This window comes from Lissotriton vulgaris, unplaced genomic scaffold (assembly GCF_964263255.1).
Source record: "Lissotriton vulgaris unplaced genomic scaffold, aLisVul1.2 SCAFFOLD_518, whole genome shotgun sequence".
NCBI lineage: Eukaryota > Metazoa > Chordata > Amphibia > Caudata > Salamandridae > Lissotriton > Lissotriton vulgaris.
In genome coordinates this window covers 1-22,451 of record NW_028243238.1, presented here as the reverse complement: position 1 = coordinate 22,451, position 22,451 = coordinate 1, and the positions used below count along the sequence as shown (strand labels likewise).

Below are 22,451 nucleotides of genomic sequence, written 5' to 3'. Positions count from 1 at the left end.
AGTAGTCTTATGCATTACTTTAGTTGGAACTAATGGTGACGGCAAATTTTTCGGTATTTCTGAAATGGCGTCAGGGGTACCATCGGCCAAAAGATACATGTTGTTCACTTTGCCATTTTGGATACGATCTATTTGTTCTACTTTTACTCGAATTCCCTCAGTAACTAATTCGTTTTCTTGGGCCTTTTCTGATTCTTTAAGCCTGTCTTCTCTACGGAGTGCTCTATCAGCACGCTTACGTGATTCCTTACGCCAAAATTCTATGGCGTCTTTCTGAGATTGTCTAGCTTTCTTTTTCCGTAATATTTCTTCTACCTTTATGATGCACTCGGCATCCCATGTTCCGTTAACTGGCCATCGGTATCTTTCCTCTAGGTGCTTGGTATAATCTGTCCATAACTCTAGATACAAGATGGCGTCTATGCCATGCTTATTATACATGAAATTACCTGGAGTGTCCCTAGGGGGGATTGGAATCTCTTCCTCTAACATCCCTTTCCTAGTTCCTATCTGCTTTAATTTGTTAAAAAACGGCATTGTGCCTACTTGATACTGAAATGCTTGATCCTTAATACTTAATTTCGCCTGTAACTATTTAAACAAAAAAAACACAATAATGCACAAAAACAATCACATTCATACCACGACATTAATCACATGAAACATTTAAAGACATAGCTAACTTCCCCCTACTCTGAATGTACCGCTCAACGATACAGATACACTGCTGTAACAGTGCAGAAATTCGGAATACTTTATATACTGCTAAACAGTACAGATACACTGCCTAAAAACAGTGCAGACCGGACTTGCGTACCCAAACCCGTCTAGATACGACCCAGCAATGGTACTCACCGGGAAGCACGGAAAACAGAAGGCCTCGGAAAACTCGACTGGACTCGACTCGGAACTTCGGAAAACTTCGGAAAACTTCGGAAAACTTCGGAAAACTTCGGAAAACTTCGGAAAACTGGTGGGCCTCTTCACACCTCGGACCTTGCTTCCTTCGGCTGGGCTCTGGTCGGGATCCTCCGCACTCCTCACCGCCTCGTCTGGGCACTGATCGCAGTCTTCGTCACCTCCGTGTGTCAGAGGGGGATGCAGGAAATCCTGCCAGTACACGTGTGGTCCGTCTAACTGATGGCAGGGGACACGGATTGCAACGCACCTTCCGGCGCGTGAGGTGGGGGAGGGGTCCCTATTCGGGCGCCAAAATGATGTAAATAATTAATTTACTCTCTTAATTTCTATGCAGATAAGTACTTAATCAATAATAACTCAATCGAAATGAAGGAAAACAGAGTCCGTGGTGTAAGAGTTTCTAAGGGTTTTATTCCTCATAAAGGAATCAGGATATCATGTTCTGACCACCACACAGGATGTCAGAAGGGATAGATGAGCGCGCTGTCGTTTATTGACAATACATAGCTTATATACTTGATTTACATCATAATGTTCAATGTAAGAGGCGTAACAGCTGAGAGAAGACAAGATAACAGTATACACGTGGTGCTAGTACATCATCAAGAGGCGTAAACTAGGCGTGAACTAGGGTGTGTGCTAGAAACGTCACTGATAGGTGACGCAAGTGGGTGGCACCAAGGGGTGGTGCTAACAGAATGTTGCAATGTCAGCAGAAATCGGAAGCTTGGATGCGCGCGCAGCTGCATGACGTGTGATAGACGGGGTGCAGGGGACTTGACATTTACACTGGCGGAAAGAGACAGAAGTCTGGCATGTCAGATCAACTTGTGCTTCTATCATATCTGATATCTGATGTTTAGGAACTAAGCTATCTGGGCAGAAAGGTCTCTAGAGCAGAAGCTATTCTATACTTGCTGTGAGTGCGTGTATAAGCGCCTGAGTGTCTGTATGAGAAGCGTGGGGGCATGGGGCCTTCCATGGAAGCATGGCAACAGAGGCTATGAATTACTTGCATAAAGACAGGTCGGCCCTTTAGCCCTGTAGCTGAGGAAGGATGTTTACTGAAGCTAGCAGGCTGGAATGTATCTTCGGGGAGGAAAACAGATAACTCGAAGATTATAGTCAATCTTGGCAGTCAGCAGGCTGAGCTGAGCACGGAGGGCCGCGCTAGAAGTAAGTCAGAGTTCACGGGTACGGGGGCTGCTTGGGCAGAGGCCCTCGCAGTCAGAAGCCAGAAAAGAGGCTCGGTGGCAGAGATTCAGGGCCTACTTTCAGCCAGGCTGAAAAACGTAGGAGTACACTTCAAAAAGACGTTGGCATAGCATACTTAGGAACGGACCATCAAACCCATTCATGGTGGGTCTGAAAGAGGACAAGTTAACGTTGGACGCAAATGTATTTGCGTCTTCATAGCTGGTACAGGAGGGAAGTTACATGCACTTTTAACTCGTACATGGAGTCGGTGGGGTACTCGCTAGGGAACACAACATGACCATAAAATTTATATTACCTCAATCCTTGCAGTGTGAAGTCTCTGCTTCTCGGATTGACGGCGAGCACAAGCTGTAGCTAGGCTTAGCTTGGTTACCTTAATTACCTATAAAAAGGCGCATTTACTACTATTTCTGATAACTATCGGAAATAACTGTGTTGTGATTATATTAGATGCACAAGGGTTAATGAGAATGTCTACTTGTCCGGAGGACTAAGTAGACAATAAAACTGCTTGTCCGCAACAAGAATCCTCATGTCCAGGGCGTTGGGCGATACAAATTCCCCACCTCTGGCTGAGCTAAAGAATGATGGATTAAACCTCGATCAGTTGGCTGGGGGAGAGTGCTTGCAATGTTCAACACTCTGTTCATCATCCCCTTGGGTTTTGCTTTGTATCTTTAAGTAATGCTGGACCGTCAGGTTCCAGACCCTCAACCTGTAAATTCTTTGAAATGCTTCCATTGTCTCCATGTGCTTTATAGCAGCTTTAACTCCACATGCATAAATCATCGATTCCGATCTTCGACAGCAACACACGCAGAAGGGGATTAACTATTTTCTTGGACTACAGCAAACTAACTAGCAAACACAGTTGTTCTTCAGGTTACTTATCCCCTATGTCACCATTTTTAGCGTATTCCCATCCTCAGTAGCCGCCATTAAAATCACAACATACGGAGCTTAATATTACAAGTCTTTATTCTGCTGCGTGTAACTGCAAACCCAACATTCTAAAACAAGCTTTCATGGCATTACGCTCAGACACATACGTCACAGTTCTACGGAGTCCGGTAGGAGCCAAAAGGGTTCTGTACTAAAATATTGCGAAACACTAAACACTCTAAACCTCGAAGGATACTGAATATGCAATGCACGGACCAGTTTTCTGCGGTGCTCAAATTTTCTTTATTCGCTTGCCGGCTTCTCATAACGTTTCGGCACTCAGGTGCCTTACACACATATACACACACATCTCCAACTGGCAGTAGGTTGTTGTAGTTAGGACCTAGTTTTCATAGACGAGCAAAGTTTTTGTTTTGCCAATAACTTTGGCGCCGTTTGACTAATCCTCATGAAATTTTCAAAACTAGCTTGCCACGGACTTCAGTTTTTTTTTTTAAAGTTTCGCGGTGATTAGTCAATTGGGGGCCGAGGAAACAGGGGTCATAAATACACATTTTTCCATTGCACTTTCCCATTTTGAACACAACTACAGTCCGAACGGAACACCACCAAATTTGGCAGAAAGCTAGATATTGGTCCAGAAAGAGTTACTTTGGTGCAAATCTGTTCAGTAGTGTTTGCTTTTTTCAAGAAAAAAAAGAAATGTATATATCCAGGGACACGGAGGATTCACGGGTTAGTCGGATGTCATGATGAGATGTGGTTGGCTGCCAACACTTCAACCAGGAAGTGTTGGCATCCAAGATAAAAGTAAAACAAATTAAAAAAACACAGATTCGGGGAGGGGTGGAATCTGCTGCACTTGTTTAACTGGGTTGGCCAGGTCCCAGGGTGTGTTTTTATTATTATAACTAGGGGGTGGGAGGGTGCACTTGGTCACCACTCCCAAGGCTGATTTTCTGTCCTGGGAACCCTCTCCCCCATGGCCAGCCCAAAAACAATATGGGGAGGGTGGGGGGGGGGCATGCAGCCCCCTCTTCGCCTAAGGGGACCCAGGGCCAGCCAATATGCAAATTGAGGAAGAGCCCCCACCTCCCAGAGCCATTAATGGCTCTGTGGGCCCCATCCCCCAGGGCTGGGCTCCTACTCTGTCCTGGGGAGCCTAACTCCAGGACAGTGTTTTCCCTGCCCACACCACAAGGCCAAATCATTAATCAACACTGGGCTCACCTATTAAGCTATACTATAGTATGGCTCTGATGTTTTGACCAGTCATTTAGGTCCAATTTGTCAAAAAAAAAAAATCGGAACACTGTGGAGAGGGAATGTGTATTAATGTTTTGACAGGGGTAGAATAAGTGAAGTCGCTTGTTTTTAAGGTGCTCTGATAATCTATAACTATTAAAAGATTTGTAAATTACTCTGTAGCATTTCACATTGTTGGTTACTTTAATTCAGTATTTGTGTTGTGGCTATTATATGTAGTGATGCTAAGCAGGATTTCCAACTACGCATTACAAGTAAAAACAATGCCGATTCCAGAGGTGCAATTAGTACATAGCTGCTCAGGACTTTGTTATAAAAAGTCTTCTTTTACCTGAAAATAAAAACAGGTTTTGTAGAGCCTTACCCTGTACTGAAAAGCAGCAGGACCAAGTTCTTTGAAACACTCATCTCCTTCGTAGATGGAACGCAATGCTTCCAGTTCCATCTGAAAAACAGTGTAATTCATTTCAAAATGTAAATTTAACAAAAAATATAAATGCTTAGTACTGTAAAGATGTAAATAAACAAGCATTTACAATGCAATGGTCTCGGCATTATTAAAAGGTAGAGCTATAGGCATTGCTCATGATTTTTTTTTATCATAAATAAATAGCATTGTCATTTACAATGCCAATAGTTTAATCGTTAAATAAACGGCATTGTCATTTACAATGCCAATAGCTTAAATCGCTCGCAAATACATGACCTATTGCATTTACACCCACACAGAGCCACACGCACAAAGCCACCCACACACACATAAAGAGCCACCCACAGTCATTCACATAGAGCCACCTACACAGCCACCCTCACACAGACAGCCACCTACACAGCCACCCTCACACAGACAGCCACCCACACATAGAACCACCTACAAAAAAGCTATCCACACACACACATCCACACGCAGACAGAGCCACACGCAGACAGAGCCACACGCAGACAGAGCCACACCCAGACAGAGCCACACGCAGACAGAGCCACACCCAGACAGAGCCACACCCAGACAGAGCCACACGCAGACAGAGCCACACGCAGACAGAGCCACACCCAGACAGAGCCACACCCAGACAGAGCCACACCCAGACAGAGCCACACCCAGACAGAGCCACACCCAGACAGAGCCACACCCAGACAGAGCCACACCCAGACAGAGCCACACGCAGACAGAGCCACACGCAGACAGAGCCACACGCAGACAGAGCCACACGCAGACAGAGCCACACGCAGACAGAGCCACACGCAGACAGAGCCACACGCAGACAGAGCCACACGCAGACAGAGCCACACACAGACAGAGCCACACACAGACAGAGCCACACACAGACAGAGCCACACACAGACAGAGCCACTTATGATCCAAGCTTCTGCTAACTAAAGGCATATTGCCAACACGGATTAAAGGCATAATGCCAACACTGATAGATATATGTAATGACCATATGGCTAGGCCCTCCTCATTAAGCCTCGAGGTGGGGGCGGGGGGGGGCGAGAGCAGGAGGAAGGAGAGCTGCGGGCAGAAGGGGGGGGCAAGAGATCTGGATGCACAAACAGGGTGGCAGAGTCAGGAAAAATGGCACAGACGCAGAGACTCTGGAGCGGCAGCAGGATCCACGATGCAAAAAAAAAAAAAAATGGCGTCCGCAACTCCGAAAATTTTCGGATTCGGGGGAGTGTTTTGGCGTTCTGAGTGACGGATGACGTCACTGCCGAAAGAACAGCAAAACTTATGCCCCCAAATCCGAAAGAGACGGGGCTTTATTAGAGTGATGCCCCTCTCCTTAACCCCTTTGATGCTGATGACGAGCTCAGCTCGTCATCACCCACGGGTGGCGTGTGCTGATGACGAGCTGAGCTCGTCATGTATCGCGGTAATTTTAAAATTGCCGCACAGCGCAAAAATCGCTGCAGCAGCGATGCGGTTAAATGGCTGGCCTCCGTTTAGGAAGCCAGCCAATAGAAGAGAGACGGAGGAGAGAGGCGGGTCAAACATCGTACTAAAGGACATTAAATCTCCCCCCGGAGACTGCGCAAGCGCAGCCTTCTCGGTCCTTTAACAAAAGATGCTCCGAAGGTGCCAAAATACGACATTTGCCAGATTCTTCGGTGGCTGAAAGGGGGCAATGTTTTAATGGTCTACGCTTCAAATGCGCTGGCTGCACATGAATTAGTTTTCCATTACGGCGCATCTAAGAGGTCTACACCCAACCAACCCCACCGCGGTAACTCTGCAAAATATCCTGCCAGAGATATTTTAAGTTCTCCAATATCTACTTAGATACTCATATTTAGGAGTGAGCTCCATCAGCAGAGCCAGTTCATGCTTTCACGCCCACAAACGGTTTGTAGTAGGAAGGTCAGACGCCTACATCTCAGATACCCAGATATGAAAACAAAGGGACACTTGCATCTAATAAACAGTCTTGTATCATTCGATTCCCAAAACACACAGAAATAAGGCCTGTAACATACATACGATGCTAGTGAATTAAAAAGCGTCAGCGGCCAAATTTAATCTAGCATCCTAAATAAAATCACAATAGCGGTGTCCAACGTAGGGCAGGTCTATGTAACGTTTTCAGGATAAACTGCAAGCTATGTATTAGCTCCATTACATTGTATGTATGAAAATTCATCTGATCTGTATTTGCCGAAAGGCAGGAATAGAATAGGAAACTGCCGTGATAAATTTAAAACAAGTTTTAAGCTGAATGGGAAGAAATGTGTGCATGTGTTAGCATTTGCAACTTTATGCAAATTTTAGCACAATCCTGAGAAATAGAGGAAGAATAAGGTAGCAGGAAAGTGTACAAAAAGATAACAAAAGCAAAAGTGAAGCCTAGTGGAGGAAAATACTTCAATACTACTGAAAGATGGGACAGTACTTTTGGTAGCCACACACTGCCAAAGGAAGACAGCTGATACTACAGGCATCACTGTCGACCTGTTTCTAGGTTTAAAGCCAGCCAACCAATATGGTTCGATAAAAACGTATATATTCAATATACCTAAAGGTGTTTTTAAACCGCCTTCTTCACCCATTGGTCTACTGCAGTGTCATTCAGGTTTTGCTTCCACCCACCTCAGCAATGCATGGCTGCTTTCCGGGTCTCTACCGTAGACTGCAGTGCACCGCAAGTGCCATTTATTTCTGAAGGAGCATGAAACCCATTCCAAAATGGCGGGCAGTGCAACATTCAAAGAGGACTGCCGGCGAATATGCAGGTGCATGTTCAGATGGCAAGCTTATAATGTTTCTGCACACCTTCATTACGAAATCAATGACTGCAGTCTGAGTGTATATGGGCATTCATTATTGATATTTTGGCAAAAAAGGTTTACAAACCTTTTTTTCCAATAAAAAAACTGCCAACGCCAGTCAGCTGGCAGCCAAGGCCGGGCTCCTGCTTTTCAAATTGGCGAGGAAGGAGAAAACTTTCTGAATTAAGTATTTTATAACAGCCTAACGATCCCATGTGAGGCAGAAAGTGCAGTACACTGCCTAATCGCCAAGGTCTAGTTTGATCACTTCGCTCCAATTCTCAAGCATCCAAACGTACACATTAAGACTTGGAGCATCACTGATACATATAGTAGTATAACAAAATTACACGCGGAGATGTGCAAGTCGATAGGGGGCTAAAAGAAGATAAAGAGTCAAACCACTGACATGTTTAAACTTTTTGACTTACTGGGCCTCGGATAGTAGTGAATAACTAACATGAGTCAAATGTGTGGTACACATGCCTTTTAAAATCCCAGCTTTACTTCCGGTGTGCTCAAAAGATGGCAGAGTAAGAACTGTTAAGATTAACAAACCCCCAAAACAAACACGGACTCTGGCCTGCCACCAGCCCACCAATATGAGACGAGATCCACTAACTGCACCAATGAGAATCTGAGGTCTAGACATTTTCCAAATCAATGCACATGTCTTTCCTGTGTTGATCCAAGAGGACTGACCGAGTAAAGGCAGTTTATCCGCTACATCATCCACTGCTCATCTTTCACTAAACACCATCACGTCATTGCTGACAAACTTTCAAATTCAATGAATGCATCTCACTGGTTTTAGATTTCACTTGCTTACAGCATTCATATTCACTTCCTCCAAAATCTACATTGTATAACTCCGCCTGACTACGTGCTAGAATCAGGAAGTAGGGCCTACATCACTGATCACAAATGCAGATCTTAAAATTCTGCTGCAATGATCTGTACATTCCCACTAAAGCGATCTAGCCAGCGTCCTTGACACCCATTTCAAAGCAGTCATTCTCAATCCCAAAAAAAGACGATCCTCCCCGGACCGGCCCTCAGCTGTGGAAACACCTTCTGTTCGGCAGGCATGTCGCGGAGCTCCCGTTACTTCCCCAGGGGTGCAAACAGTTGCTCCTTCTCCGCTGATCCATGGAGCACTGCGGTAACGGACTGTGCCCCTTGGTTCGGCCCCCCACTCCCCAGGGGGAGGGGGATAGTGGCTGGACCGGGGGTCTCTGTGGAGGCCACCCCCGGGAAGCATAGCCCGAACACCAATGAAGAGGATTGGCGGGAGATAAGGGAAGGGCGATAAGGAAGGAGAAAGAGCGGGCCCACCAGATAATAGGGCTGGGTCAGCGTAGTTGTAAATCTAGGGTTAGGAATGTGGTATGGACCTTGTGGGACATAAGATCCGGCCACCACTTATATCTCAAGGTGTATATGACTTCTAGTTTCAGAACTCGTTCAGCTGCTCCTGAAATGCCCAATGTTTATTGAAGCTGTTCACCTCAGCAGATGGCGTTCAAGGAGTCCATGCTTTTATCTTTAATCTCAATTCTGGCCCAAAGGAGCAGCAGGGCCTTCGATTGGTTCATTACTTGCAGATCCTTCCTGATTCAGTCTGTCCTGTTGGGACCTATTATGGTTCCCATGCTTACTTGTGTAGAGACTTGCACACTGGCCCCAATATCTATGCTGGTTACTAATAGAGGGCAGCTAGCTTTTTAATGGGGTGCCTGCAATGGTTCAGCTACTGTTAAGCAGAGGCTCATCCTTTAACCCTGAAAAGTAATGGGTAATTGACAAACGTCGGAGTTAACTACAGATCACTCGACTTGCAAAGCCTTTGGTGCATGCCAGTGACTAACCTGCACCAAGAGTGAAAAAGTGCCCCAGGAGTGATGTTGGGGCACCTTTCCAGGATTGTCCAGGGCATTTCAAAAATCCATGGGCACAAATTATGCTAGCTCTGCAAAAACGCCATATAGTTGCCCTTCCATGTTGTCTTGATAGACCCTTCTGCACCGTGCTCCAGACACCCCAACTCTAGACCGGATTTATGCACAGCATGCATCTATTGAACTACAGGGTAATTAACAGTCCTTTTGCTACTCGAGGACGTCGACTTGCATTGCTGGCCTACAGGCCACGCCCAGCTGGCCCCATTTCCACATCAAAGAAAAATAAACCCTTCAGGCACCAAGTGAACTGTTAGAGTAACTGGGAGCGGTTCTTCCTTTAACTGCCACTACCATTTTTTATCATACCCATTCATCCATGCAATACATAGACTATAGGTCTTATTTTTAGTAAATATTTCCTTTATTCACCATGATATATACTATAAAACCAGATCGTTACATAAAAACCGATGCAAGAGAGGACCGTTCTTTTCTCAAACTCGTGTGTATCGTAATCCTTTACCCATACGGCAATTTTGTACCACTAAGATGTGCCAATTCAAATCGCACTTGTTTCCTACTCGATATAAAACAGTTACAAGTGGTGTGCAAATGAAACTTATATCATGAAGTCTTTTACATAGAAACATACAGATTAAGAAAGGATATGCTATAAACCATATATAGAAACGTTGGTGCGTTGTTTTGGTTGATTACCATTGGCTGACACCACATTCTTCAGGACAGATTTATAGATTAAACTATTGTTGACTTTAAAAATATATGCTACTTTTGTATATTGAGGTTCAACTTTTATGGTTGTAATCAATAAAATATGGTCCATATGTAAAAAAAAAAAAGGAATGTGGTAGGGAGATTTAAAGGTGGGCACCGGGGAATTTTGTCAGGAGAAGAGGTGTGGCGACAGAGTGTGAGGTGAGGTGGGGGGAGGGGAGGGTCTGGGGGTGGGCTGCAGTGAAGTGTGTACAGGAGGGTGAGGGGCACGGGACAGCTGGGGGGTGGGGGGGGTTGAGACTGAGTGTCCGGAGAATGATGTGCAGGGAAAGGGGGGGGGGGAATCGGCTTCGTGATATTAGCTGGGGTCCTGCTCACTGATGGGACAAAGAAACAGGTGAAGAACGGGAAGTGCGCAGAGTGGGTAATGCTGATAAAATGTCAAATGAATCGGGGCCTAGCAAAGACTGAGCAGGGCTGTGGCGGAAGGGAGAAGAAGTGTGTTAATCAATGCCCGCAATATTAGCTGAGCAGCAACGGCACACGGGGCCTCTGGGGATGGGGGACTGCTGGGGGGTCCTTGGTTTGCTGGCACAGGACTGTGGGGTTGAACAGGGGCTGATAGTGGTTTGTGTTCGGGGCGGTATAGATGCAAGGGGGGATGGGAGGCATGCGATGAATGCAGCTAGCTGGTCTGGCGGCGCTGGCTGAGGGCTGGAGGTCTCTTGGCTCACTCACTCGGGCAGAAGGACATCGCATAGCTGACATGGAGCAGATCCACTCCCGACTTTGCCCCGATGGGGGGGGGGGGGGTTGGGGGCTCGCAATGAAGGGTAAGAAAAGGTTTCGGTAAAATAAGTACGGGACGAGGCGGCGTCTGGCGGGACAGTGGCGCGCGTCAGAAGGGGGGGCAGGGTGCCACGGGGCTCAACACAACATCAATAGCAGCGGAGGGGAGGGGGGGCGATGAAAAGGAGATCAGGTGCGAAGGATGGCATGGGCGGGCACACGGGAAGATCTGAGGGGCGCACGGGTAGGGTTGGCTGGTTACAGATGGCTGGGATCTCAGCTGAGGGTTTGGGTGCAGGGATGGGGCCGGCAGCACAGGGTATGGCTGGACAGGACAGTGGAGGCCTGTCTTCCACAGGGCGGACGGGTGGCGGTCGGGGCACTTGAAGGAACCGACTGCAGCACGCAGGGTGGAGTGGCAAAGGAATAATGTGGGGGAGCAAGGACACGAAGTGGGGGGAGGGTACTGCTGGCCTGGTGGTGGCGGATGTCAATTCGGGGTGAGCATACTGGGCACGGAAGAAGACGGGCTGGCAAGAGATGGGTGGAGAGGTGCGCAGCCTGCGGGACAGTGGCGCGCAGCCGAATGGGGCAACAATGATAGCAGCAGAACATTTTAAATTCGTTATCACCCTCAGAGTCCATCTGCAAAATATACATGCAGTAGGAAAACAAAACAGCAGCTTGGCTCTCAACATTATTTTTTTAAGAGCCGATGAGGTAACTGCCCGCATTCAAAATGTACTCGTTTATGCATTCATTAACTGGACGTGTGGGTTCCCTCACGAGCTGGCTTTTAGGTTTCAGTCAAAACACCAAACGTAGAATGAGAACGCACCTCTGAATGCAGGATACCCATGGCTGCTCCACACGGGTCTGGAAGAAACTAAGGCAGGATTCTGGATTGCAGGGGTTCCCGAATTAGAGGCGAGGTCTGCTTCAAGGGGGAACGTCTGCCTGCAAATACACGGCAACTGCACATTCTTCGTTTTAAACCTTCTGCCGAGCTGGGAGTGGAAACCCGCCTCGTGAAAGAAACGTTGTGCTTGCAAAACCCAGCCCCGTGATGTCAGTGCCCGTTTACACATCAGGAAGACGAACTGGGGCAAGCTGCAACAGGGATTACAAATACTGCACAGCTAGTAAAAGCGAGATTTGGAAACAATAAACAACGGCATAAACAGACTAAGAACGGCACAAACAAGCTTACCTCATGTCCTCGGTAGACGCTGCTCGAGCAGCAAAATGGCGGCCGGCAACTCTGAAAATTTTCGGACTGGGGGCGTGTTTTGCTGTTTTGAGTGACATACAACGTCACTGTCTAAAGAACAGCAAAATTTACGCCCCCAAATCCGAAAAAGACAGAGCTTCTTTGGAGGGAGGGCTCTCTCCTCCAATGGCTGGCCTCTGTTTAGGAAGCCAGCCAATGGAGGAGAGACGAAAAGAGAGGCGGGGATAAAGCAGCCTACTAAGTAACAATAATGCACCGGACTTCCGGTCTTGGCCCACGGCCAAGCCGTACAGTCCCTCGACCTAAAAATAGTCTGTGTTGGAGGTCTTAAAATGAAGCAAAAATGTCAAAATAATCTAAAGGGAACGATTCTATTTTCCACAAGTGATAGGATCAAACTTCCTGTTGGTAGTTACACATCAAAATCCATTCACTTCAGTACAAAGTTTTCCGTACTAAAATAAACTAACAATATAAGTGCGCCATTGTCTCCTAAAGACCAGCCATTGCATTATTGTCTAAACTCCATCTTTCAACTCAATATGCAGTTCACCCAAACTTAACCTTCTACAATCCAACTGTGAGCACCAAAATATCTGCTCGCATGACTATCTTAGATTAAAATACATGTTGCCCCATCTTTAGGTCTCAGCTAGACTTGCATGCGCGGTCTCAAAGAGACATGTTTGCTATTCAGTGGGCTTCAGCCCAACAATAGGCTTACCATTTGTTCGCTCCTTCATCTCGCTCGAATTATTTTTATCTAGTACAATGCTATGGCTTGTGTTAGATCTCTACTGACTACAGCTATTTTTTAAAGATCTATATTGCCTTTCTAGCGGCCTTTTGCCCATCACTTGAAAGATGCTGCTCTTGGGTGTGCTCTAGTAAAGGACGATGGACTCAACTAAAATGAAGGTGGGAGCAGGGGCCCAGCAATGGAAAAGTATGCCTGGGAAAGTCAAGCCTCGTCAGAATGGATGGATATTGATCATCTTTTATTTTCTCCAAAAGGTGACATTTGAAGAGCTGCCTTAGGACCTTACTGACAACCTCAACTCCCTCAATACCACATCTTTGAAGAGGATATTTTACCTTTGTTTTGTCAATGTTCAATCTTGTGAGGTGACATGGAAGAGGAGTGGTTAATTCCAAATAACCCAAAAAAGTATATCCCAGCGATTGTAATCAAACAGGCGAGGGGCATAGTCCACAGTAAAGAATAATGTATTACTTCCCAAATAATGACTACACAAAGACCAATGGGTGTTTTGAGATATTCTTTGCTTCATCAGGCCCATCTAGTAGAACTTGCCCTTCTGGGATCTGAACTAGTGACGCGCAAGTCACACATTTTATTTATTTGAAGAGTTTTATATAGCGATGGCTAGACCCGGAGGAATCAGAGCGCTTTACATGAGAATAGATTGTATATAGTTACATCAGTTACAATAGCATACAATAGAAACAGATAGGAGTCAATAGGAGCATGTGGCGGTCTCCTTCCCCTTCCAGCCCTGCCTGACTTTGTCTGTTTTGATTTTTTGGCCTCTACACCCTTATCTCATTCCCTCCCACCCCACCCATTCTCATGCTCCTATTGACTCGTATTTGTTTCTATTGTATGCTATTGTAACTAATGTAACTATATACAATCTGTTCTCATGTAAACGCTCTGATACCTCCGGATCTACCTAGCGCTATATCAAACTACAAACAAACAAACAAAGGATGGGTCGGAGGCAGGGGGGAATGAGACCAGGGTGCAAAGGCAAAAAAAGCAAAACAGACAAAGTCAGGCAGGGCTGGAAGGGGGAGGAGACAGCCACAGGATCATGGAGGGAGGAGGTAGGGGAGGGAAAGGAGATAACAGAGAGACGAGGAAAAACAATGTCCAATGTCCGGCTGGGTAGGTGACGGCCAAGGGGGTAAAACCAAAGACAATCTCCTCTATAGCGGACTAAACAGCTCCACCGGACATCAGCCATGTTGCTCGGGCTCAGCGGTCAGTACAACATAAAAGGTTTTCACCTAGGGGGCATTGTCACAGATCCATCGGCCGCACCAGTCCCAGTGTTCCTGGGAGGTGCCGTCCGCCTCAAACCTCCATTTCTCTGGCACTCATCTCTCTTCAGCTGGTCGAAGCTCACTCAGCGCTAAGAGTATGCAGACTCCGGTCCAACCTTTTAGGGCAGTGGTCTTGCGGCCCCTCGCCTAGGACTCCGGTATTTTGATTTTCTCCCCATAGGCACCGACAAGTCCCACAGATAACAAAGTTTCCACAGGCTAGGCTGCCATCGTAGAGCCAGGCAACTTGGGAGCGATCCCCCGCATCAGCCTACACCGCCTTGTGGGTGGCTTCACTTAATAGCCCCCAGTATCGTCCAGGTCATTAGAAGCTGATGGGGCTGTCAGTCGTGACGCTTTCCCCGCAGCGGGCCACCGCTACCCCACATACAGTTTTATGCAACTAAAGTTCTAATTTGACTTGGACGCGATCTTGGGGTCAGGCCAGATGTAGTGAAAGGTAGTTCAGGCTGGTCTGCCACTTTTGTGGCAGAGTCAAGATAGATTTGCATATGGCTGGGTGAAAACTGGGGTTTCATGGTGTGCAAACCAATGGTGGACTGGATGTAGCCCCAGTGACTGAGTCTAATTAAAGCATGCCATCCACCATTTATTGTATTCTTTAATGTTACTTTTACACAGGGTAATGCTACTCAATGCAGTAGAAGGATGAATGGCTTCGGTGGTCCTAACAGGAGCACAGCCCCGTGGCTTGAAGGTGAAACCAGATATCAGCAACATGCAATTTAAGACATCTGCACTGCTGTATGGGACTTCAGCCCACTAGACCCCCAGGGCCACCCATCCTGCTCAGAGAACACGCGATACCCCATATGAGGTCTGAAGAGCTTTTACAGACATGTATTTACTATTTTTAGTCTGGTTACCAGTAGCCCTGGCTTTAAAACTCCAAAAGCAAAGTAAAAGTATTGGAAATGAACACAATTGCACAGTTCAGCTCACCAGCCAGAGCTTTGCAGTAGAGAGTGGTGTGGGGGTTGGGGGGAGGGGGGGGGTAGAGAGAGAACAAGAGCGAGAGAGAGAGAGAGCGAGAGAGAACAAGAGCGAGAGAGAGAGAGAGAGAGCGAGAGAGAACAAGAGCGAGAGAGAGAGAGAGAGAGAGCGAGAGAGAACAAGAGCGAGAGCACAAGAGCGAGAGCGAACAAGAGCGAGAGAACAAGAGCGAGAGAGAGAGCGCACAGAGCGAGAGAGAGAGAACAAGAGCGAGAGAGAGAGAGAGATAACAAGAGCGAGAGAGAGAGAGCGCACAAGAGCGAGAGAGAACAAAAGCGAGAGAGAGAGAGAGAGAGAACAAGAGAGAGAGAGAGCGCACAAGAGAGAGAGAGAGCGCACAAGAGCGAGAGAGAGCGCACAAGAGCGAGAGAGGAGAGAACAAGAGCGAGAGAGAGAGAGAACAAGAGCGAGAGCGAACAAGAGCGAGAGCGAGAGCGAGAGCGAGAGCACAAGAGCGAGAGCGAGAGAGAGAGAACAAGAGCGAGAGAGAGAGAGAACAAGAGCGAGAGAGAGAAGGAACAAGAGCGAGAGAGAAAGAGAGAACAAGAGCGAGAGCGAGAGAGAACACGAGCGAGAGCGAGAGAGAACACGAGCGAGAGCGAGAGAGAACAAGAGCGAGAAAGAGAGAGAACAAGAGCGAGAGAGAGAGAGAGAGAACAAGAGCGAGAGAGAGAGAGAGAACAAGAGCGAGAGAGAAAGAGAGAACAAGAGCGAGAGCGAGAGAGAACAAGAGCAAGAGCGAGAGAGAACAAGAGCGAGAGCGAGAGAGAGAGAACAAGAGCGAGAGCGAGAGAACAAGAGCGAGAGCGAGAGAGAGAGAACAAGAGCGAGAGAGAGAGAGAGAACAAGAGCGAGAGCGAGAGAGAGAACAAGAGCGAGAGCGAGAGAGAACAAGAGCGAGAGAGAGAGCGCACAAGAGCGAGAGAGAGAGAGAACAAGAGCAAGAGAGAGCGCACAAGAGCGAGAGAGAGAGAGAACAAGAGCAAGAGAGAGCGCACAAGAGCGAGAGAGAAGAGAGAACAAGAGCGAGAGCGAGAGCGAGAGAGAACAAGAGCGAGAGAGAGAGCGCACAAGAGCGAGAGAGAGAGAGAACAAGAGCAAGAGAGAGCGCACAAGAGCGAGAGAGAAGAGAGAACAAGAGCGAGAGCGAGAGAGAGAGAACAAGAGCGAGAGAGAGCGCACAAGAGTGAGAGAGAGCGCACAAGAGCGAGAGAGAGAGAGAACAAGAGCGAGAGAGAACAAGAGCGAGAGAGAGAGAGAACAAGAGCGAGAGAGAGAGAACAAGAGAGAGAGAGAGAGAACAAGAGCGAGAGAGAGAGAACAAGAGCGAGAGAGAACAAGAGCGAGAGAGAACAAGAGCGAGAGAGAGAACGAGAGCGAGAGAGAACAAGAGCGAGAGATAGAGAGAACAAAAGCGAGAGCGAGAGAGAGAGAGAACAAGAGCAAGAGAGAGCGCACAAGAGCAAGAGAGAGCGCACAAGAGCGAGAGAGAGAGAGAGAGAGAACAAAAGCGAGAGAGAGAGAGAGAGAGAGAGAGAACAAGAGCGAGAGAGAGAGAGAGAGAGAACAAGAGCGAGAGAGAGAGAGAGAGAACAAGAGCGAGAGCGAGAGAGAGAGAGAGAGAACAAGAGCAAGAGAGAGCGCACAAGAGCAAGAGAGAGCGCACAAGAGCGAGAGAGAGAGAGAGAGAGAACAAAAGCGAGAGAGAGAGAGAGAGAGAGAGAGACAAGAGCGAGAGAGAGAGAGAGAGAGAACAAGAGCGAGAGAGAGAGAGAGAGAACAAGAGCGAGAGCGAGAGAGAGAGAGAGAGAACAAGAGCGAGAGAGAGAGAGAGAGAGAACAAGAGCGAGAGAGAGAGAGAGAGAGAGAGAGAGAACAAGAGCGAGAGAGAGAGAGAGAGAGAGAACATGAGCGAGAGAGAGAGAACAAGAGCGAGAGAGCGAGAGAGAGAACAAGAGCGAGAGAGCGAGAGAGAACAAGAGCGAGAGAGCGAGAGAGAACAAGAGCGAGAGAGCGAGAGAGAACAAGAGCGAGAGAGAGAGAACAAGAGCGAGAGAGAGAGAGAGAGAACAAGAGCGAGAGAGAGAGAGAACAAGAGCGAGAGAGAGAGAGAGAAAGAGAGAACAAGAGCGAGAGCGAGAGAGAGAGAGAACAAGAGCGAGAGAGAGAGAGAACAAGAGCGAGAGAGAGAGAGAGAACAAGAGCGAGAGAGAGAGAGAGAACAAGAGCGAGAGAGAAAGAGGAACAAGAGCGAGAGAGAGAGAGAACAAGAGCGAGAGAGAGAACAAGAGCGAGAGAGAACAAGAGCGAGAGAGAGAGAGAGAGAGAACAAGAGCGAGAGAGAGAGAGAGAGAGAACAAGAGCGAGAGAGAGAGAGAGAGAACAAGAGCGAGAGAGAGAGAGAGAGAACAAGAGCGAGAGAGAGAGAGAGAACAAGAGCGAGAAAGAGAGCGCACACGAGCGAGAGAGAGAGCGCACAAGAGCGAGAGAGAGCGCACAAGAGCGAGAGAGAGCGCACAAGAGCGAGAGAGAAGAGAGAACAAGAGCGAGAGAGGAGAGAACAAGAGCGAGAGAGAAGAGAGAACAAGAGCGAGAGAGAGAGAGAGAACAAGAGCGAGAGAACAAGAGCGAGAGAGAGAGAGACAAGAGCGAGAGAACGAGAACAAGAGCGAGAGCGAGAGCGAGAGCGAACAAGAGCGATAGCGAGAGCGAGAGAGAGAGAGAACAAGAGCGAGAGAGAGAGAGAACAAGAGCGAGAGAGAGAGAGAGAGAACAAGAGCGAGAGAGAGAGAGAACAAGAGCGAGAAGAGAGAGAGAACAAGAGCGAGAGAGAGAGAGAAAGAGAGAACAAGAGCGAGAGAGAGAGAGAGAGAGAACAAGAGCGAGAGAGAGAGAGAGAGAGAACAAGAGCGAGAGAGAGAGAGAACAAGAGCGAGAGAGAGAGAGAGAACAAGAGCGAGAGAGAGAGAACAAGAGCGAGAGAGAGAGAGAGAACAAGAGCGAGAGAGAGAGAGAGAACAAGAGCGAGAGAGAGAGAGAACAAGAGCGAGAGAGAAGAGAACAAGAGCGAGAGAGAACAAGAGCGAGAGAGAGAGAGAACAAGAGCGAGAGAGAGAGAACAAGAGAGAGAGAGAGAGAACAAGAGCGAGAGAGAGAGAACAAGAGCGAGAGAGAACAAGAGCGAGAGAGAACAAGAGCGAGAGAGAGAACGAGAGCGAGAGAGAACAAGAGCGAGAGAGAACAAGAGCGAGAGAGAACAAGAGCGAGAGAGAGAGAGAGAGAACAAGAGCGAGAGAGAGAGAGAGAGAGAACAAGAGCGAGAGAGAGAGAGAGAGAGAACAAGAGCGAGAGAGAGAGAGAGAGAACAAGAGCGAGAGAGAGAGAGAACAAGAGCGAGAAAGAGAGCGCACACGAGCGAGAGAGAGAGCGCACAAGAGCGAGAGAGAGCGCACAAGAGCGAGAGAGAGCGCACAAGAGCGAGAGAGAAGAGAGAACAAGAGCGAGAGAGGAGAGAACAAGAGCGAGAGAGAAGAGAGAACAAGAGCGAGAGAGAGAGAACAAGAGCGAGAGAGAGAGAGAGAACAAGAGCGAGAGAGAGAGAGAGAACAAGAGCGAGAGAACGAGAACAAGAGCGAGAGCGAGAGCGAGAGCGAACAAGAGCGATAGCGAGAGCGATAGCGAGAGCGAACAAGAGCGAGAGAGAGAGAGAACAAGAGCGAGAGCGAGAGCGAGAGCGAGAACAAGAGCGAGAGAGAGAGAGAGAGAGAGAACAAGAGCGAGAGAGAGAGAACAAGAGCGAGAGCGAGAGAGAGAGAACAAGAGCGAGAGAGAGAGAGAGAACAAGAGCGAGAGAGAGAGAGAGAGAGAGAACAAGAGCGAGAGAGAGAGAGAGAGAGAGAAACAAGAGCGAGAGAGAGAGAGAGAGAGAGAACAAGAGCGAGAGAGAGAGAGAGAACAAGAGCGAGAGAGAGAGAGAGAGAACAAGAGCGAGAGCGAGAACAAGAGCGAGAGCGAGAGAGAGAACAAGAGCGAGAGCGAGAGCGAGAACAAAAGCGAGAGAGAGAGAGAGCGCACAAGAGCGAGAGAGAGAGAACAAGAGCGAGAGAGAGAGAGAGAGAACAAGAGCGAGAGAGAGAGAGAGAGAACAAGAGCGAGAGAGAGAGAGCACAAGAGAGAGAGAGAGAGAGAGAACAAGAGCGAGAGAGAGAGAGAACAAGAGCGAGAGAGAGAGCACAAGAGCGAGAGCGAGAGAGAGCGCACAAGAGCGAGAGCGAGAGAGAGAACAAGAGCGAGAGAGAGAGAGAGAACAAGAGCGAGAGAGAGAGAGAGCACAAGAGCGAGAGAGAGAGAGAGCACAAGAGCGAGAGAGAGAGAGAGCACAAGAGCGAGAGAGAAGAGAGAAGAGAGAACAAGAGCGAGAGAGAGAGAGAGAACAAGAGCGAGAGAGAGAGAGAGAACAAGAGCGAGAGAGAGAGAGAGAGAGAGAACAAGAGCGAGAGAGAGAGAGAACAAGAGCGAGAGAGAGAGAGAACAAGAGCGAGAGAGAGAGAGAGAGAGAACAAGAGCGAGAGAGAGAGAGAGAGAACAAGAGCGAGAGAGAGAGAGAGAGAACAAGAGCGAGAGAGAGAGAGAGAACAAGAGCGAGAGAGAGAGAGAGAGAGAGAACAAGAGCGAGAGAGAGAGAGAGAGAGAGAACAAGAGCGAGAGAGAGAGAGAGAGAGAACAAGAGAGAGAGAGAGAGAGAGAACAAGAGCGAGAGAGAGAGAGAGAACAAGAGCGAGAAGAGAGAGAGAGAACAAGAGCGAGAGAGAGAGAGAGAAAAAGAGCAAGAGAGAGAGAGAGAGAACAGAGAGAGCGAGAGAGAGAGAGAGAACAAGAGCAAGAGAGAGCGCACAAGAGCGAGAGGAGAGAACAAGAGCGAGAGAGAGAGAGATAGTACAAAAGCGAGAGAGAGAGAGAGAGAACAAGAGCGAGAGAGAGAGAGAGAGAGAGAGAGAGAACAAGAGCGAGAGAGAGAGAGAGAGAGCACAAGAGCGAGAGAGCACAAGAGCGAGAGAACAAGAGCGAGAGAGAGAGAGAACAAGAGCGAGAGAGAGAGAGAACAAGAGCGAGAGAGAGAGAGAGAGAACAAGAGCGAGAGAGAGAGAGAGAGAACAAGAGCGAGAGAGAGAGAGAGAGACAAGAGCGAGAGAGAGAGAGAGAGAGAACAAGAGCGAGAGAGAGAACAAGAGCGAGAGAGAGAGAGAACAAGAGCGAGAGAGAGAGAGAACAAGAGCGAGAGAGAGAGAGAACAAGAGAGAGAGAGAGAACAAGAGCGAGAGAGAGAGAGAACAAGAGCGAGAGAGAGAGAGAGAACAAGAGCGAGAGAGAGAGAGAACAGGAGCGAGAGAGAGAGAGAGAGAAACAGGAGCGAGAGAGAGAGAGAGAGAACAGGAGCGAGAGAGAGAGAGAACAAGAGCGAGAGAGAGAACAAGAGCGAGAGAGAGAGAGAGAGAGAACAGGAGCGAGAGAGAGAGAGAGAGAGAGAACAGGAGCGAGAGAGAGAGAGAGAGAACAAGAGCGAGAGAGCGAGAGAGAGAGAACAAGAGCGAGAGAGAGAGAGAGAACAAGAGCGAGAGAGAGAGAGAGAACAAGAGCGAGAGAGAGAGAGAGAGAGAACAAGAGCGAGAGAGAAAGAGAGAACAAGAGCGAGAGAGAGAGAGAACAAGAGCGAGAGAGAGAGAGAGAACAAGAGCGAGAGAGAGCGCACAAGAGCAAGAGAGAAGAGAGAACAAGAGCGAGAGATAAGAGAACAAGAGCGAGAGAGAAGAGAGAGAGAGAACAAGAGCGAGAGAGAGAGAGAACAAGAGCGAGAGAGAGAGAGAACAAGAGCGAGAGAGAGAGAGAGAGAACAAGAGCGAGAGAGAGAGACAAGAGCGAGAGAGAGAGAACAAGAGCGAGAGAGAGAGAACAAGAGCGAGAGAGAGAGCGCACACGAGCGAGAGTGAGCGCACAAGAGCGAGAGAGAAGAGAGAAGAGAGAACAAGAGCGAGAGAGAGAGAGAGAACAAGAGCGAGAGAGAGAGAACAAGAGCGAGAGAGAGAGAGAGAGAGAGAGAGAGAGAGAGAGAGAGAGAACAAGAGCGAGAGAGAGAGAGAGAACAAGAGCGAGAGAGAGAGAGAGAGAAACAAGAGCGAGAGAGAGAGAGAGAGAACAAGAGCGAGAGAGAGAGAGAGAGAACAAGAGCGAGAGAGAGAGAGAGAGAACAAGAGCGAGAGAGAGAGAGAGAGAGAGAACAAGAGCGAGAGAGAGAGAGAGAGAACAAGAGCGAGAGAGAGAGAGGACAAGAGCGAGAGAGAGAGAGAGAGAACAAGAGCGAGAGAGAGAGAGAGAACAAGAGCGAGAGAGAGAGAGAGAACAAGAGCGAGAGAGAGAGACAGAGCGAGAGAGAGAGAGAGAGAGTACAAAAGCGAGAGAGAGAGAGAGAGAGAGCAGAGAGCGAGAGAACAAGAGCGAGAGAGAGAGAGAGAGAGCACAAGAGCGAGAGAGAGAGAGAGAGCACAAGAGCGAGAGAGAGAGAGAGAGCACAAGAGCGAGAGAGAGAGAGAGAGAGACAAGAGCGAGAGAGAGAGAGAGAACAAGAGCGAGAGAGAGAGAGAGAACAAGAGCGAGAGAGAGAGAACAAGAGCGAGAGAGAGAGAGAGAACAAGAGCGAGAGAGAGAGCGCACAAGAGCGAGAGAGAGAAAGAGAGAGAGAAGAAACAAGAGCGAGAGAGAGAGAGAGAGAGGCACAAGAGCGAGAGAGAGAGAGAGAGAACAAGAGCGAGAGAGAGAGAGAGAACAAGAGCGAGAGAGAGAGAGAGAACAAGAGCGAGAGAGAGAGAGAGAGAACAGGAGCGAGAGAGAGAGAGAGAGAGAACAAGAGCGAGAGAGAGAGAGAGAACAAGAGCAAGAGAGAGAGAGAGAGAACAGGAGCGAGAGAGAGAGAGAGAGAGAACAAGAGCGAGAGAGAGAGAGAGGAGAGAGAGAGAGAGAGAGAGAGAGAACAAGAGCGAGAGAGAGAGAGAGAGAGAAGAGAGAGAGAGAACAAGAGCGAGAGAGAGCGAGAGGAACAAGGCGAAGGGGACACAAGGGAGAGAGAGAGAGAGAGAGAGAGAACAAGAGCC

The 22,451-nt window shown here is 48.1% G+C and overlaps 1 protein-coding gene across 1 annotated transcript in view; it reads right to left on the bottom strand.

Moving 5' to 3' along the window:
* LOC147668653 (RWD domain-containing protein 4-like) overlaps nucleotides 1-4,753 on the bottom strand; it is a gene marked incomplete at its 5' end in the record, with an annotated part of 86,258 nt that extends 81,505 nt beyond the window's left edge. The window contains one exon of the mRNA XM_086948546.1: nucleotides 4,673-4,753. Coding sequence (XP_086804672.1) covers nucleotides 4,673-4,753 — 81 coding nt within the window. The remainder of the gene's footprint in view (nucleotides 1-4,672) is intronic.
* Nucleotides 4,754-22,451: the final 17,698 nt, after the last annotated feature.